General features: G+C 36.5%; 1 protein-coding gene across 1 annotated transcript in view; it reads right to left on the reverse strand.

The window, feature by feature from the left end:
- Nucleotides 1-17909, reverse strand: part of LOC121442622 (vacuolar protein sorting-associated protein 13B-like) — a 171795-nt gene that overhangs the window by 86147 nt on the left and 67739 nt on the right. Inside the window, exon 16 of the mRNA XM_041644227.1 lies at nt 16355-16536. Coding sequence (XP_041500161.1) covers nt 16355-16536 — 182 coding nt within the window. The remainder of the gene's footprint in view (nt 1-16354; nt 16537-17909) is intronic.

The raw sequence follows: 17909 nt of genomic DNA on the forward strand, positions 1-17909 counted from the left end.
CAGACTTCAAGGCCACTTCCATTCTGGCCAACACTGTTTTGGATGTGTCTGTCATAAATGGTTGCCCTGGCCTAACTGCTTCTATTAGAAAGTAACAGGATTGAAAACTAAAGATTATGTGCCACAAACTGAAAAGGAAAAAACAAAACAAAAAACACCTGATCAAACACCCATGTTACCGGTGCTGATGGCACAAGAGGAGCTAACCGGTAAGAACCTCGCTGCTGGCCAAGGAAAATGAAAGTACTGCTGTCTGGAACCATCTCCATCTAGACAGGGAAACAGCATCACAAATAGTGCAAAGAGGGAGGAAACAAGTGTCCAATACAAAAGTGTCCCCTTGGTAGATTAAGCATGAAGAGAATTACATTGTAAGGTGGCCATGCTCATTCGTCTCTCATCCCTCTCCAGCTGCTCTGAGAAAGCTGACAGCAAGCCTGTGACTGCTACACCCCACGCACCCTCTACCTATCAGCAAGTTGATGCTATACTGGAGACACCAAAATTAAGCTGTGACTTTTTTATTAACTTCTGAGGCCCACAATAGAGGTCAGCAGTGTACCTTTTAAAATAAAGAACATAGTATAACTCAACTGCAATACTGGAAGGACACTCTAAACACCTTATCAATCCACAGGCACCTAATACTGCCAACATTCAAACGGTCTCTTGATATATGATCCACATTACTCAGGAATGAGGTAGAGGACTACTAAACACAGCTTTCATTATAAAGGACAATGTACTTCTGGTCGCTCCCAGGGTTGTTACAGAAAGAAATGGAGGTCAAGTTGAGCTGCGAGTCAGTAAACTTTTTCTACAAACAGCCAAACAACGAACACTTCATAGGTGACATGTGGTCTCTGTAAAATTGCTATTGTTGTTATTATGGTTGTTGTTTTATGTTTTTGAAACACCTTGGCAGTTTTAAATGCCAAGAAACATTGTTAGCTTGAGGACTGTAGAGCAGGCCAGATTTTGTCAAAAAGTTACAAGACAGTAAGAAAGAAAAGTTAATGTGCCACCTTCAGTCATTGTTAGGTTTGAATTTCCTACAGCTTTATGTTTTAAACACCTACTCCTAAAACAGCTGTTATTTAGGGGAATATGTTGCAAGGCAGAGACCCAGCTGGTAGAAGTAGGCAGTTAGGGGCAAACTTGTAAAAGTCAAACCAACTCCTCCTGCCAGCCTGACTCTGTCTGCTTCCCAGTCCATCACTAAGTGTAATGAACTTTTGAAATGTCTCTTAACCCCAGAGCCAAGCACAACTCCTCCCTTAAGTTGTGTCCCTCAGGTAGTTTGTTAGTGATTAAAAGGTCACAAATACAGCCACATTTTCTTCTTAGTAATAGCCTAAGTTTAAACTCCTGAAACTCACAACAGGTAAAGTCTAACCAGAGCTATGACTGCAACTGGACAGCAGCCACGTATGTAATTCAGAAATCTGCAGCACATGCATGGTATTAAACAAAGACCTTATTAACCCAGATACATCTAAAACATTACTGAATGAAAATATAGAAAGAAATGACGTGGGATTCCCCTCTGTATGCTGTGAATACCATTGGTGAATAAAGAAACTGCCTTAGCCTGTTGATAGGGCAGAACTTAAAAAGGTGTGGAAAACTAAACTGAATGCTAGGAGGAAGAAAGGGAGGAGTCAGAAAGAAACCATGGAGCTGCTGCTGGAGACAGACGTGCTGAAACTTTGTTGGTAGGCCATGACCTTATGGTGATGCACATACATATATACACATACACACACACATACATACATACACACATGCACACACACATACATACACATACATACATACACACACTCTCAAAATATAATTCTTTAAAGAGTGAAAATAAATTAATAGTGAAGATTACTTGAAGCACAGGAGAGTTCTTGAGCCTCAGACTAAGCCAATTTAATGAGTTACAAGGCAAACACATGAATGAGTATGGTCACTTTTTCACAAAAATAGTAATAAAAACAAGTGTTTTAACTATTACGGCAATTCAACCATTATGGAATAAAAGTGGACGCAAATAATATTTAGATGAACAAGCACAACTATATTCCAATGAGATTTTATTCAGATCTGGGTTGCTGGAATATGTCTATAATCTCTGTATTTGGCAAACAAAGGCAGGAGGATTGAGAGTTACAGGCCAGTCTGGCCTATATGGGAAACCCTATGTATATTAAAATGCATGCACAAATACAAACACTGAGCAAAATTTGCCAAACTTCAATCCTTTATATAGAAGGTAAAGAATTACATAGTTGGTCTAATTTCTATTGGATTTTTAAATGCAAAGATGTTATGGTTTTGATCTGAAATGCCCTCCACAGGTCTACTGTCTGGAATGTTTGCTCCCCATTAGCAAGTACTGCTATTCTGAGTAGCTGTGAGTCTTTTAGGGGACGCCTTTGTAGCCTGGTACCTGGTTCCAACTCATTTTTCAATTCCTGATGGATTGTGATTTGGGAGTCTCCACCACACATTCCCACTGCCATGAATCCATTATTCCCTCCTCAATATAATGGACAAAAACCCTCAGAAATCATGAGGCAAAACAGATCGTTCTGACTTCCCTTTTTTCTGCCATATTTCTGTCACAGCCACATGACAATAACTAACACAGTCGGGATGCTGACAAGTCAATGAAAACAACCAAGGGAAAAAACTCGCAGGTTGCTGTGCAAACGATGGTGCCATGGAGTTGTGGGAATAGTGAGAAGCATGATCTCAGAGGGGCTGAAATTAACAGAAAGCCTCCATAACACATGGTAGTGTAGACAGAAAAATGATTAATCTTGGAAGACTTGAGTAATAAAAAGAGAAAGTGGCCCAACACAAGAAGAAGGCGTTCAGCAACTGAAACAGCCCCTCAGGACAGAAGCTTGGTCAGCTCAAGGTCAGGGGTCATGCTCTGAGTTATGCACAGTCAAAGCAGGATGGGCTGCAGAGTCAGTCTGCAAGCAGGCTCTCAGAGAAATGAACTATTACTGAAAAATCAAAGTGACTGCTTACTAGGGGAAAGATCTGAAAAGATGGTCAATTCAGACAGGAAAGAAATGTATATGGACATCCACTGATGAATTGTTCCAATTTATAAACAACATTAACCTAATATTACATGAAAATTAAATGTTTTCTTCTAATAGTCAATTCATGAATAAAACAAATATAAGATTTTAATTATTCTTTTCTTTCTATCTTAAAATTTAGAGCAAATACCTAATTAGATAATCAAACCAACAATTTATTATTTTAATTAAATGGCTTTAATAAGTGCTTAATTCTAAGTATTAAGAGCAAGCAAATAATGATAGCTAAGAGGAATAGCCTATGGTGCATAACAGTATCATCTATTTCAGCAAACTGAATTGAAGAAAATATCATAGCACGAAGCTACTGCAATTCAGCCAGGCATGATGGTCAAAACCTTAGCACCAAGGCCATGATCTGGGGCAAGAGGACTACAAGCTCATGGTTAGCTGAAACTAGACAGTGAGATTTATCACAAAACAAAGCAAAAAAGGTATTACAACAGAATGATGGTTATCAAAAACTACATGTTGGGGCTAAAGAGATGGCTGCTCTTCCCAAAGACCTCAGGTCAATCCCTGGCACCCATTTCAGGCAATTCAACATCTTCAGGAGATCTAACTCCCTTCTCTGACAGGTAGCAGTTCACTGGTGGTATAAACACACACACACATAAAAGAATAAAATAAAATACAGGTTATTATGTATTTCTCAGCTAGGTTGGAAGACCTTTGAAAACACTTAATAAACACCACATTTGTTGGACTGAGCTGATGAAATAATTCACTACTACAAAGGAAGAAATAATAAATTTTTGACTGAATTTTTAAAAAAAAATTTAAAGAGGAAACTTATTCAGATTAATAAGCCTGGGCTGGGCAGTGGTGTTGCACACCTTCATTCCAGCACTTGGGAGGCAGAGGCAGGCAGATCTCTGAGTTCAAACCCAGCCTGGTCCACAGAGTGAGTTCCAGGACAGCCAGGGCTGTTACACAGAGAAACCCTGTCTCAAAAAAAAAAACAAAAATAATAATAATAATCTGAAAGAACAAGTAAGATTTGGAGCATATGAAAGTCTGACTTGACCTAGAAACCTCATGGTATGAATAAGAACATCTATAATAAAACATAAAAGAAGAAAAACAAACATTATTTTGGAAAACCAAGCTACAAATATTGGTATCACAAATAGCATCACAATCATTTTACATGGATTTTACGCTAAGATTTTTACCCTATTTTTTATGACAAGCTTTATCCTTCAAGATTATTTATGTCACAAATAAAAGTTCTACCAAGATCAAGAGAAAGAACAACCTCTTAAATAGACGGGAGACTACATGGCTGAGGAGGTTTAGGACCACATCAGCAGCTGAGGGTACTCAGCCTTGCCCACAGGGGTGGATTTCCAGGTTCATTCTCCAGCACCACAAACAAAGATGAGTTCAGTGTAGCTAGTGAGGCTGAACCAGCCCAGACTTGAGTTTATTTTTTGACTTTTGCTTTTTAGGAGGAAAGAAAGAACACAAGATAAGTTCTGAGACTGCCAATGGTAACAGCTGCATCACAGCACTTCCCTAAGTTTCTCCTCCCTCTCTCACCTACCATGTCCTTTTCCTCCAATTTCCCATCGTCCTGGTTATGATGAAGCAGAGCAGAAATATGCACCAGACTCATCCTTCAAAGCATCAGACTTCACTTCCCACGGAAACAGCTTAGCATGGGTATCATCACTTCTGACTTGCACAAGCAACATTCTCTCTATCTCACTGTTCTCACTTAGGTCTTACAACTAATAAATATAGAATTCAAAAGAAGAAGAAATTGAGTTATGGATCAATTCCTCAAAAACTGGATTACTGTTTCACAGGGCAAAAGATGAATTCTCTAAAAGAAACATAAAATCTACCGAGAAAAAAAGAAGAGTGGATGCTGAGAAACTTGCTGATAACATTTACATCATCAACAACAGAAAATAGTTAGCAAGGATATCTCATTTTGTTTGTATTCTTCAACACAAACCAGGGCTAGAATGGTGAATTGACCTTCAGAAGCAGAAATGGAGCTAGGGAGGTCAGCTGATATGTACAGCACAATAAACTTGGAAGAAAAGGGAATTCCCTCAGTCCCACAAGGGCCTCCAAAATAAAAATCAAAGCTGGCATCTCGCTTTACAGTGAAATGGCAAAGAACTTCCCTCTGCACAACTGAACAAGTGCTCCACTGTCACCATGCCCAATAAAAACTGTGAAAGGTCCTAACTAAGCCACAAAAGACAGAAAGTTGAAATAAGTTATCATTTTCCTCTACTCAGCCCTGCCATCGTTTCTATGAAGTGATGAAAGCTCAAGGGTAGAACCAGGACAAAGAAAACAGAGAACTTTAGAAAGCAGTGACTGCAGAATCCTAACTAGTGAAATCGGGAAGGAAAACAAGTAATTTGTGATACACAGAAAAGAAACATTAGAGACCTGAAGCATGGATTTGTCAGTACTATAGTTCCCAGATGACAGAGGACGAACTTACGACCGGTGGTAGGTTGCTGACATCATGTCGAGATAATCACAATATGGTATGCTGACAGAGAGGACTCATAATTTATGCAGTCTGAACACGTTATACAAAGACATCTCCAATGATGGCTGCAGGTCCACAGCTCCCTTTGTATCTGGTAACCTACAGTGATAACCTAACCCCTCTGTGGCAGTGGGTAACCAGCGTCTGTTCTCTGGAAAGAGTCACAGCCTAAAAGCCGGTAATGATACACAGAGGTGCTGTAACAGGTTCCATAGAGCAAAACTGCTTCCACCTTGCTGCGTTGCAAACCAATTCAGGTCACATTCCCTAATCCAGTTTGTCAGTATTTAACAAGAAAGTCCACTAGAAATACTGAACACCAAAGACCCTGAATATACCGACACAGGAAGAAATTTTCACTCTGGGCAGATGGCAAACCAATTCTTTTTATCTTTCTCAGTTCTCTTAGAGCCTCACTCTGACCATGTGGAAGACTAGTGCAACACATGCAAGTAGTGGGCAAGAATCCAGTCAAGAGGAAGGCCAGCACCTTAAAGACTGCATTCAGATGTGAGCAGACTGGCTGCCAGAGTCTTTCTTGTCTTTTCTTCTGGTAGATGGTAAATGAAAAGTAAGATGCCTTGTGCCCATTCCTCCCAGCATGTCTTCACTCCAGGAAGACTTTTACATTGAGTAACTGTCCTTATACAAAGGAGACTGAAACACCAAAAAGACTATTCAGGAAAAAAAGAAGAAGAAGGTGGAAGAGAAAGAGAAGAGGACAGGAGGAAGAGGAGAAAGAAGAGACGGAGGAAAGGAGGCAGGAGAGCAGGAAGGAAGGAAGAGGAAGAAGAAGAGAAAGAGGAGAGAGGGAGAGGGAGAGATCGACGAAAAGAGGGAAGAGGAAGTAGGAGGAGGAGAAAGAAAAGAAAGATGAAAGGAGGGGAGAGGAGGAAGAGAAGAGGGAGAAGGAAGGAGGAGAAGAGGAGGAATAGAAGATGGAGGGGGAAGGAAAAGTGGAGGAGGAAGGAGAGGGATCATGATGATAACAGAGTCAGAGCTGAAACTGGAAACCAAAGAAAAGCAAAGCTTGACACCCACCAAAGGGCAGGACAAGAAAAGATTCCCCCTAGAGCTCTCAACACAGACTACCAACACCCTGCACCCTGACCTCAGACATTTAATCTCCAAGACTATGAGATGATACACTACTGTCATTTGAAGATAACCACTCTGTAATATATTTTCAGAAGTACCGCTGATGGTGCACATTATAACATCAGCATCTTCTTACATATTGTGTACATATAAAAGCACTGTGTATCTTTAGTCCTGCTTGATCCTGTAATAGTTGATATAAAATATACTACAACCATGTCTATTTATGGCTAATTAACTGTGCCTAAAACTAAGCATATGATATAATACATTTTTCAAGTTTATTAAATGATGAGAACAGACCAGTACATTAATAAGCAAAAAATCAATAAAGATAGCTTCATAGGCAAAAAATGTGTTCTTAACAGATTTACATTCCTCTATAGCCACATCATTACCAACATTCACATCAACATACACTCTTGATATTTATAAAATATTTGTTATAAGACTAACAAATCACGAGAAAGACAAAAATGGCATGCTTTTCAAAATTCCAAAGAAATACTTAATCTGAGTTTTTCTCAAGTCTTCACAGTAGAATCAGATTTTATAAAAGGTGTTTTTTTTCTACTTCAAACCATTCACCCAATCCCTTTTGACGATGAGCTTCCCACACTCCCGCAAATAATAATCATTCTTGGGCTAAGAGGTATTTGGAAAAAAAAAACACTTAGAAACATTATCAAATGTCTAAAAGAGAATACGGTAAAAAATTAAGTACACACATCATATTAAGATCCAAAATTAGTACTTGAGACTTATATAAATTATGGATCTATTAATAGTCATTTATTAGTAGTGATAACATGGTTGATAAATGAATTCACAATGCCTAGGCATGAATTCAATTGAAAAGAAGCATGATGTTCAAATCATTTATATTATGGATGTGTGTATATACAGTATATTATATATGTATGCACATATTATGTATTATGTATGCATGCACATATTATGTATGTACTATGTATGGATGTACATGTGTGTGTGGTGGTTTGAATGAGAAATGTCCTCCAGTTGGTGGTGCTGTTTGGGCAGGAGGGCTAGCAGTACAACTTTGCAGGAGGAAGTGTGTCACAGGGGGCAGAGTGAAAGTCTGCTCCTTCCAAGTCCCTCTAAGATATGAGCTTTTGGCTTTTTGTCCTGGCCTGTATCTGCCACTTGTCACACTTCCCCATAATGATGGATCTCATCTCTCTAGAACTATGAACTAAAATAAATCTCTTCTTCTGTAAGTTATGGTGTTTTATCACAGCAACAGCAAAGGAACAAGCACAGCACAGGTGTCTGACATTTTAAAATAGAGAACTCGATCCTGAGGAGATGGGTCAGTGGGTAAGAACTCTTTCTCTGAATGCATGAGGACTTGAGTTTGAATCCCAGCATAAGAAACCCTACACCAAGGGCTAGGATGGCTGCTTACGCTTCTGACACTACAGCTGAGATGCAAAGAGCAGATTCCAAGGCTCACAAGACAGACAGCCTAGCCAAAACCCAAGCTTGTGGTTCATTGAAACACCTTGTTTCAAGTCAGCAAGGTAAAGAGTAATGGAGAAAGACACTCTGAAGTTCTTTATGGTCTCTGAATGAACTTGTACCCGTATGTTTACATGCACATATTACATACATGTTGGATTATACACTCACATATGGAAGCACACTAATAAATACATAAATATATGTTTCAAGACTTGCAAAAGATAATGGTGTTTTGCTTAAATTTAAGTGTCAAGAAGTTTTAGCTGAGCCTAAGAAGTAAGCCTATCAGCCAAGCATTCTAGAGGTAAGAAAGTGTCATTACAGGACAGAGGCCAGCCTAGGTGATAGAAAGAAAGACCCAGTCAAAAAGACAACAAAGATAAAGAAAGAGAAAGAAAAGTACTCATCTTTTCACTGGAACATAGATGTAACTCAATTAATTGTTATTAAATAAATATTCATAGCCAATGTCACTATACAGTAAGATTTTTTTAAACAAATCAAAAATATCTACCTTAAAACACTTAAGACATGTTTTCAGATTTGAAGGCATAGAAAGTAGTTTGAAAAGAGAGAAGAAAGAAAAACATCCCACTGTCCCTCAGTCATCTCCTCGGTGGTTAAAGAGTATTCAATAACTCCAAAACCCTTTTTATATGCACACCTGGGAAGAATACCAAATCTGTAAATTTGCTCAGAGTAGCACTGATGTGGTTTTAAACCAGATGTTTAAATGTTACAGTATGTATATTTTCTCCTCTCTTCTAAGACACAAGAGTAAAGTAAGAGGAATATTTGACTTCACTCCACAAGAGACCTATTTAATAGTTTGGCAGTTGTGTAAGTAAAGGTAGCTTGGCTAAGTCAATGTTGACGACATACAGAATGACATGATCCTAATGAGTTGGAAAATATTGGCTCTCGAGAGAATACACCAGATGCTACCGAGCTGAGAAAGCTACTGTATTATTGAATTTCATTTTTATGGGGTAAAATTTATTATCCAGCCATTAAGGTATCCCATATGAAATCTTGCATAAAATACTTTTACAGTTTCTTTCTGGAAAGTAGATTTCTATCTTAACATTAAGACATCAGTGAGATGAGGAATTCAAGTATCCGCTTCATCATTATTTTACACCTTTTTAAATCTATAAATTATTTCCCTGAAAATATCAGATCAATGGAACTAAGTCTACAAAATAATGAACAACCTGACTAGAAAGTAGAAGTTATGGTTTTCCAGAGCAAATCGAATTCAGATGTAACTTTGTATTTTATCTTCTGGAAAAACAATAAGAGTTATTGTTTTTGTGACTATCAGAAATATTAACAAAGCTACAAAAAATGATTACATATAGTAATACAAATTAAGTCCAAACTTTACAACTCTAATATATTCTTTTAATTTACATCTTAAATGAAGTACAAGTATTCAATAGACTTCCATTAAATAATTTCGAATGTGTTACCGGATGTTAATCTTTACAAGTTATTTAAGGTCTCAAACACCAGGAAAATAATTTGAAACAATAAAAATAATAATAGAAAAATTCAAAGATCCTACTTCAAAAACTGACTTAGTGAATAGTTATAATATTTCAGAGGGAAAAAAGCATATCACATAGAGCATAAATTTTCCCATGTGAAGAACAGAATCTATAACCTGCCAACAACAATATCACTGGGTAAGAAGCCAACTGAATTAATGTATAAGAAATGTCATCATATTTGATATGGGAGGGTCTAACTCACTGTAAGTAGGGCCTCCCCTGGGCTGGTAACTCTGGTTGCTATAAGAAAGCAGACAGAGATCCATCAAGAGCAAGCCAGTGAGTGAGCAGTGCTCCTCCATGGCCTCTGCATCATATCTCGCCTCCAGGTTCCTGCCTTGAGTTCCTTAGACGATGGGATATAAGCTGCATGATGAAATAAATAAACCCTATCCTCCCCAAGTTGCTTATATCATGGTGTTAATCACAGCAATAGAAACATCAACTAAGACTCTGACCAATATAAGAAATTCACTAACAGAAATTAAGAATAAAACCTTTATTGTATATCTTAATATACTTTCACTTCTAGCTATCTAGAGTTTCAGAATGGAGCCATCATTATAGCTTTAATAATTCAATGTTCACACATACTCTCAAAGTCTCAAATAATCCCATTCAAAAGGAGGAGCTCATAAGGTTCAAAACACCAAAATAAGCTCTTGCTTCTGTGATACATTATAAAAATAATTTAGCTTATCAGTGAAAACATAATTTCTTCCCAAAAGTGTTTGAATTTTTGAAGTTTGAAATAAAGCATAGTATTCCAAGTGTGTGGCAACATACCTACCAAAGAAAAGGATGAGAAGACTAATAAGTCACTTACTGTGCACATTCTAAGACCAAAGGAGAAGCAATAATCCTGTACTACCTTAAATAGACAAGACCAAAGACCAGCAATTATTAAAATGAAAAAAAAATGGGTTTAAGCAAATAGTTATGTTTTTAGGTACCAAATAATAAATAAAGCCATGAAATAATTCTGTCAGCAGTGAAACGATTCTATACCAGAAAGAGGTTATTTTCAGTTATTTACATAGCTTTCACTATATAAAAAATATAAACTACATAATATATGTAACTTAACTATTGAACATTTACTTTGTTTCAATGATAAAATTATTTCTATTATCTCAATTAATTGTATGAAATTGTCATAATCATAGAATCATTATTTCTAGATATCAATTTGAATATCAAAAACTTTTTTATTAAAATGCTCTGTGTGTGTGTGTGTCTATCTTTAACAGTGAGTCTGACCAATGCACTACAATTTCTACATGAAGACTAATACGACTCAAAAACAGTTCCTCGGCTACTATAAAATGTTTTCAATTCTTTCTCTGCTGTTATCCAGACATGACTCTCACATCCCGAGTTTCTGAAACGAAAATATGAGGAAGTAATTGTTCAGAACATTACCCATATTCTTACAAAAACAGAGAATTAATTTTATTTAACAATAATGTGCACCTTTCACGTTTATGAAGCAGCAAATCTAACATTTTCCTTATTATAGTACATGTGTTCCATCCTTTTAAAACTCTTAGCTATAGCCAGTAAAATTGGAGTTCTAATAAGTAACAACTTGTGGTTTATGAAAAGAGACAGAAGTAACTCAAGAGCAGATAAATTACCCAAAGCTATGGAAACACAGCATGGCGGGGGTACACAGTGCTGCTGCAAGTACTCCAAAGGCACATCGCTACTCCAAGCAGAGCTCATAGAACAAGCACAGAGGAAACAAAGAAGAAAGGAAAGGAAATGAGTCTAGGGGCGCTTAGTTAAAAATGTTTGTCCTAACAACCAATGGATAGTAAAAGACCAGAAATGCATCTATGTTATTTAAAAATGAAAAATAAAAGGGCTAAAATTAAGATTGACCAAGAAGCACACACAGTAAAAAATAAATAAATAAAAATAAGAAACATATTTCTAAATAATGAAAATAAATGTAAAAAGCGTCACCATCAGAAAAATAAAAAGAACGCACAAAGTAGTAGAAAATGTCTGAAAGCCATAAGGGAACTGGAATCAAAATATAAAGCATTTCCAAAATTCAAAACAAAAGAATAATCCACACTTTAAAAGAGCAAAAACCTCTGACATTTTTCAATCGAAGATCTGTAAGTAGAAAATTGATACATAAAAACGTACTCAGCAATGTTCCATGGAGCAAAAGAAAATCAAAACCTCAAATACACCACTTTATATCCACAATGCGAGCGAGCACCAAACTATCCAGATAAAAATACGGAAAGGTGTTGAGACTGGCAGACCATCACACATGCCAATAGGACCGTATAACGGTTACAATATTGGAAAGTTTGGCAGCTGATTAAATACAGAGTGACTTCCAGATCCAACAATTCTACTCTGAGAAATACACTTCGGAGAAATGACAATATGTATTTTATCAACTTGTATGATAGCTATGACAACACTTCATAACAGCTAACAGATTAACAATCAAAGATCTACCAACTGATGGACAAATGAGAAACACACACACACAATGGCACTCTACAGCAGGCATGGTGCCTGAGTGTGTTCTACAAAATTTCACATGCTGGAAATATGGTCTCCAGTGTGGCAAGGTTAAAGTGGTGAAACCATTAAGAAATGGGGATTGAGAAGTGGAGAAATTGCTCAGGGGTTGAGAGCAATGGCTACTCTTGCAGAGGACCCAGGTTCAGTTCCAAGCACCCACATGGCAGCTCACAACTGCCTCGAACTCTAGCTCCAGGGGATCAATATCCTCCTTCTGGCCTCCTCAGGTATACCCACGCACATTCAGGGAAAACACACACATAAAAAAAAATAACCATTTTGAAAAAGATATGGAGACCAAAGTGTAACAAGCTCACAGGAAAGGCTGACTTGCGTAAAGCTGATTCTTATAAGTGCATCCAAGGTTAACTAAGGACGAAGGAGCTTCTCCTTGCTGCACTAGGGAACTAGCCTCAGTCCCTTCTACTTCTCTCAAACACACCCAGAAGGATCCTTGACAGAGTCAAGCAGGACATTCCTCCATATTGAAACATCTACCCATAAAAACTGTGAGCAAAACAATCTCTTCCAATTGTAATGAACCTAAATTTAAGCATTTTGTTATATCAATACACGTAAACTCTGAAAATGGCACGCTGAAAACTTAGTCACACACACAAAAGTGTCTTATAGATTCTATTTATATAAATTTTCAAGAGTAGAAAAACTCAAACAGGCAAACACTAGATTAGTCTTTGACTATGGCTAAAAGGATTAGAGGGGTATGCAAAAAAATGGTTCTTTTGGGGGCTTTTTGGGGCTCAGAGGTTAAGAGCACTGACTGCTTATCCAGAGATCTCGAGTTCAATTCCCAGCAACCATATGGTGGCTCACAACCATCTGTAATGAGATCTGGTACCCTCTTCTGGCCTGCAGTATACATGCAGACAAAACACTGTATACATAATTAATAAATAAATCTTTTTTAAGATATGATTATTTAGGAGCAATGTTTTAAAGTTGATTATATTCATGGATACAACCCTATGAATATATTAAAAACTGCTGATATTACTTGCATGGTAAAAGAAATCTGACCAAGCTGTGCAATGGTGGTGCACTCCTTTAATCCCAGCACTGGGGAGGTAGAGGCAGGAGGATCTCTGTGAGTTTGAGGCCAGCCTGGTCTACAGAGTGAGTTCCTGAACAGCCAGGGCTACACAGAGAAACCCTGTCTCGAAAAACAAAAAACAAACAAAAAAAACATAACAGAAGGGATGGAAGAGAGGAAGAAATAAGGGTAACAGCATTTCTGACATGAGGACAAATGTAGATGGGAATATAAAGATATTAATAAATATATTAAACAGTGGATTTTATCAAGAACAATCAATGATAATTAGCTTTGTATTAAACTCAAGGGGAAAGATTAAACTGGAAATAGTATTGGCGATCAAAGAAGAGGAAAATGTAGGGGATTATTCAAAAAAAAGTACAATAGAAACAGAAGGGTGAAAAATGGAGGAAAACCTTATTTCTTCTCAGTAACTAAGCATGGATGACGATGAAGACCTCAGGACACAGGAAGTTGGCTGGAGACAACAAAGAGAATGCAAGGGGCAGACAATCACTGCAGGTCGGGAAAAGGCTTTTCCTCCACAGATAGGAACCAAAGCATGACATCTTTTATCACCGTAGTAATATAGAACAGGAGAAAAGCAGGAGATTGCATGCATCAACAAACTATATGGAGCAAAGCTTAAGAAAGCATAATCGATTGACAGTCCTCATAGGCAAGAGCATAAAATGCTGAAACTTAATACCTTAATTATATACATACTTTTGGGATCCTCACTAAGATAATTTGTGGCACAATGTTATAAATACTCTGTTAGCACTAAAATGCACAGAGTAGATTGTCATGCTGAGGGAATGAACTAATGAAACTATCAACTTGGAAAATTAGCTTTCCAAATAAATTACTGATAACTTTTCATCCATGTATTTTAAGTGTTTTAAATGATTTGTTTCATTTTTTTCAAGCATTTACAAAAGAGGTAACGTTTTCTAACAATCCAATTTTCTCAGATCCTCAATCTGTAAAACATTAGTTCCACTAAACTAAGATCTTATACTACACTAGGTTACCAAAAATTGAATTGTTGCCATTCGTCTGGGACATGTCTTTAATACTTGAGCTATCATCCGTTAGAACAATTTCCAGAATACTTCCTTTTATGTTATAGCTTATACTATAACTTCTTAAGAGAGAAAGAAAATTTGCTTAGAAATAGAGATATTATAAAGGAAAATCAATGCCCCTAGTTTACTAATCATTTTTATGCTATGAGAGCTAATCTACAAAAAAAATTAATATTTCAAAAATACTGGAGGCAGTAAGATAAATAGTAAAGCAAACAAGACCTCCAGATGGAATATCACTTAAAATAGAAATATGAAAAATAAGATAATTTTAATTATAATATTACTTTCATAACAGCCTCAGACAACCTCAGAATTTACTAATTGATTATTTAATACCAAATACCCTGAAAACAGACTAAAAATAACATTATACAGACTAAGCAGGTTAGGAATATGTTTGTATAGACACATACCGATATCCATATAACAACTAATGAACAATTTCAGAAAGAATAAGGAGGGGTATATGGAAGAGTTGGGAGGAAGGAGAAGGGAGAAATGATATAATTGTATTATAATCTCAAAAGTAAAAAAAATTTAAATAGTCTTGCAATAGAGTGAGCTTACGTGGACATGGAAACTCAGTGAGAGTACGAATATGGTATCAATGTATTCTACATTAAACATGTAGTTTAACCCATTCTGTGAGGTACTGAGAGGGCAGAAACTTAATCAGGCCATGAAGCTGAAATGCAGGCCCTGGTTGATGTGAATAGAAATGACAAAACCATCAAAGTAGGCCCCATGTCAGTGGCCAAAAGAGAAGAGAGAGGCTGAAATGCCTTCACACTTGCAACCCCAGCAGTCAGGAGGCAATGGGAGTAGGATCCCAAGTGTGAAGCCAGCCTAGAAAGAAAGAACAGAAGACAATGGGCAGACAAATGTCTTCCTATCGACTGCCATGTGATGCCGTCCACACCCAGTGAGTTAGATCCCCAATTCCCAGTCCTCACAGAAAGAATTCTAATTAGAAATACCTTTATACGAGAAAGCTGAAACTTCCTCTAAAATAGATCACATTTAGGCTAAAAGAGCAAATGTTGACCAACATAAAAATATTAAACTTCATGACCTTTATTGTATCATAATTACATAAAATTATAAATAAATAGCAAAAGAAACTACAAAAACCACATAGAAATTGAAATTTTGATTTGCAATGACAAGTATGTCACTGAAGATGACAGAGAAAATAAAATTCCTAGAATCAAAGAAAATACAACAGCAAAGGTGGTTCTCAGAGAGAATATATACATACATACATATATACATACATATATATGTATGAATGACTATACTTAAATAAGAAAGAACTAAATACCATACACATATAACTAAGGTTTCAGTAACACAAAAACAGGTCAAACCCAAACTCAGAAGTTGGAAAGAAATAATAAATGTCAAAAATTAATTTAAATAGAGGATATTTTAAAAAATAATCAGTGAAGCAAAGAAATGGCACTTTAAAATGATATGCAGGGATTGCAAACCTTTAGCCAAACAAAGTGAAACAGAGAATACAAATGTTAGCGAGGGAAAAGGGTGCATGACAACAGATACAGATGTAGGAGATGAAGGATCATTGAAGAATTCTCTAAAAAAAACCCCTATTTCAATAAACCACAAACTCCAAAAGAAATGGATCAATCCCTAGACAGACATGACCTAGAGAATCATCAGAGACACCAGGGCATCCATGTGCGCTGCTTTACTTACAACTGCAGTTTAAGAATCAGTCAAGATGCCCACGAAATGATAAGTGGCTTGAGAAAAAGTGGTATAAATGTCAGTCAAGTTAGTAATTACTTTATAGAAATATACTATAAGTTAAGCATGTCAACACAGGAATTTAAATATCAGTCAACTCTGAAATAGATTTTCCTTAGGAGGAAAACAGCTTTTACCTGTAGTTTGGAAGACTTCATTCATCAAAGCTTCATTCACTGTTGAAGAGCTGCTATTTCCAATATGAGCCCAACTCTGATATATTGCTTGCAGCAAAAGTGTCTGTGCTCTTGTCGCTTGAATTGTGAGATTTGGCAGTTCAAAAATACCTTCAGTTACAACAGTCTGAGATCTTTTGGTCCTAAACATGAAAACAAAGAAAATACAAATAAATAAGTGAATAGCACTTATATAGAACATAGTAATTAGGCTACATTGAAATTGTGTATGCTATGCATGTGTGTACATATATATGTACATGCTCATGTATGTTTATACATGTGTACATGTGTGTAGACAGTAAAGCCAGAAGCCAATATCAGGTCTTCCTCAATCACTCTACACATTTTCTGAGACTGCCTCTCACTGAACCTGGAACTCCCCACTTTGGCTAGACAGGTGGAGTCCTCCTACCACAGCCCCCACCCTGATTCCACCGCCATCAGGAAAGCTAGACAGAAAAACATTCTATCACTACTAACACGAGTAAAGAATACAAACAACTGGGTCATCTACACTGTGAAAAATGTATCACGAACCTAAGACAATGTACTTTCATCTCAACAGAGTCCTGGGCAGGGGAATACAGCAAAAGCCATGCTCCTAGAAGAACCCCTACTATAACATGAATTATACAGTTATTACAGAGTGGATACTTGGTACAAGTGGGACTTCAGTATTTCAGAATAAAAATACCTACTTTATACTTTAACTTTCAAACCATCTGATGTCACGTAAAATGGTTCCTAATGGATTGCACAGTTTTAACTAAAATGTAAACATAAGCAAATACAAAAACAATTTAATTATTCTACATTATTTCCAAAGGCTGGAGAGTAATTCTTTTCTTCAGATTTATTATTAAAAAAACATACTTTGCACAACTCATTTTTCTTACAAACAAGGTAATTTTGCCATACATACATAAGATTTTGAAGGCTTTCTTTTTCAGTTATACCAACTACAAACTCAAGTATAGTTTACTATACTCCTTTTGAATTAATATTTAAACTAAAATAAACAAAATGATTTGGCAACACATAAGTAGCTGATACAATGCACCAACTATTGTTGATGGAACAATATCAACAGGAAAGGTTTTTCTTTCTTTTGTCGTTTAATTATATTTCACAGGTTAGCAAGCTAGGGAAAGTAACAAAGGTCTGTGTTTCTTATTACTCAGTTCACCAAATTGTCATGTTATACTATCTTTGCTTCAGAAAATATTTAGAGATCAATAGATTTTACAACTTACAGCTACTTGGGGACTCTTTAATATGTCAATGCAAATATACACTAAAAGTGTGACTTTTCCTTGTGACTTATACCACTACACATTTATTTAAACAAAGCACCTCAATATAAAATCATACAAAAGCATCTAACAAGTTCTAGACTCCTCTTAAAATATCACTAAGCTGCATTTTAACAGTTATATTGGTTAATATAAAGTCATAAATTTGGCAAATGTCTAGGGTTTATATTCAGAAATCATGGTATAAATATATGTTCACT

The sequence above is a fragment of the Microtus oregoni genome, unplaced genomic scaffold (assembly GCF_018167655.1).
Source record: "Microtus oregoni isolate MIOR12 unplaced genomic scaffold, Mior012 000092F_ref0000046, whole genome shotgun sequence".
Taxonomy (NCBI): Eukaryota; Metazoa; Chordata; class Mammalia; order Rodentia; family Cricetidae; genus Microtus; species Microtus oregoni.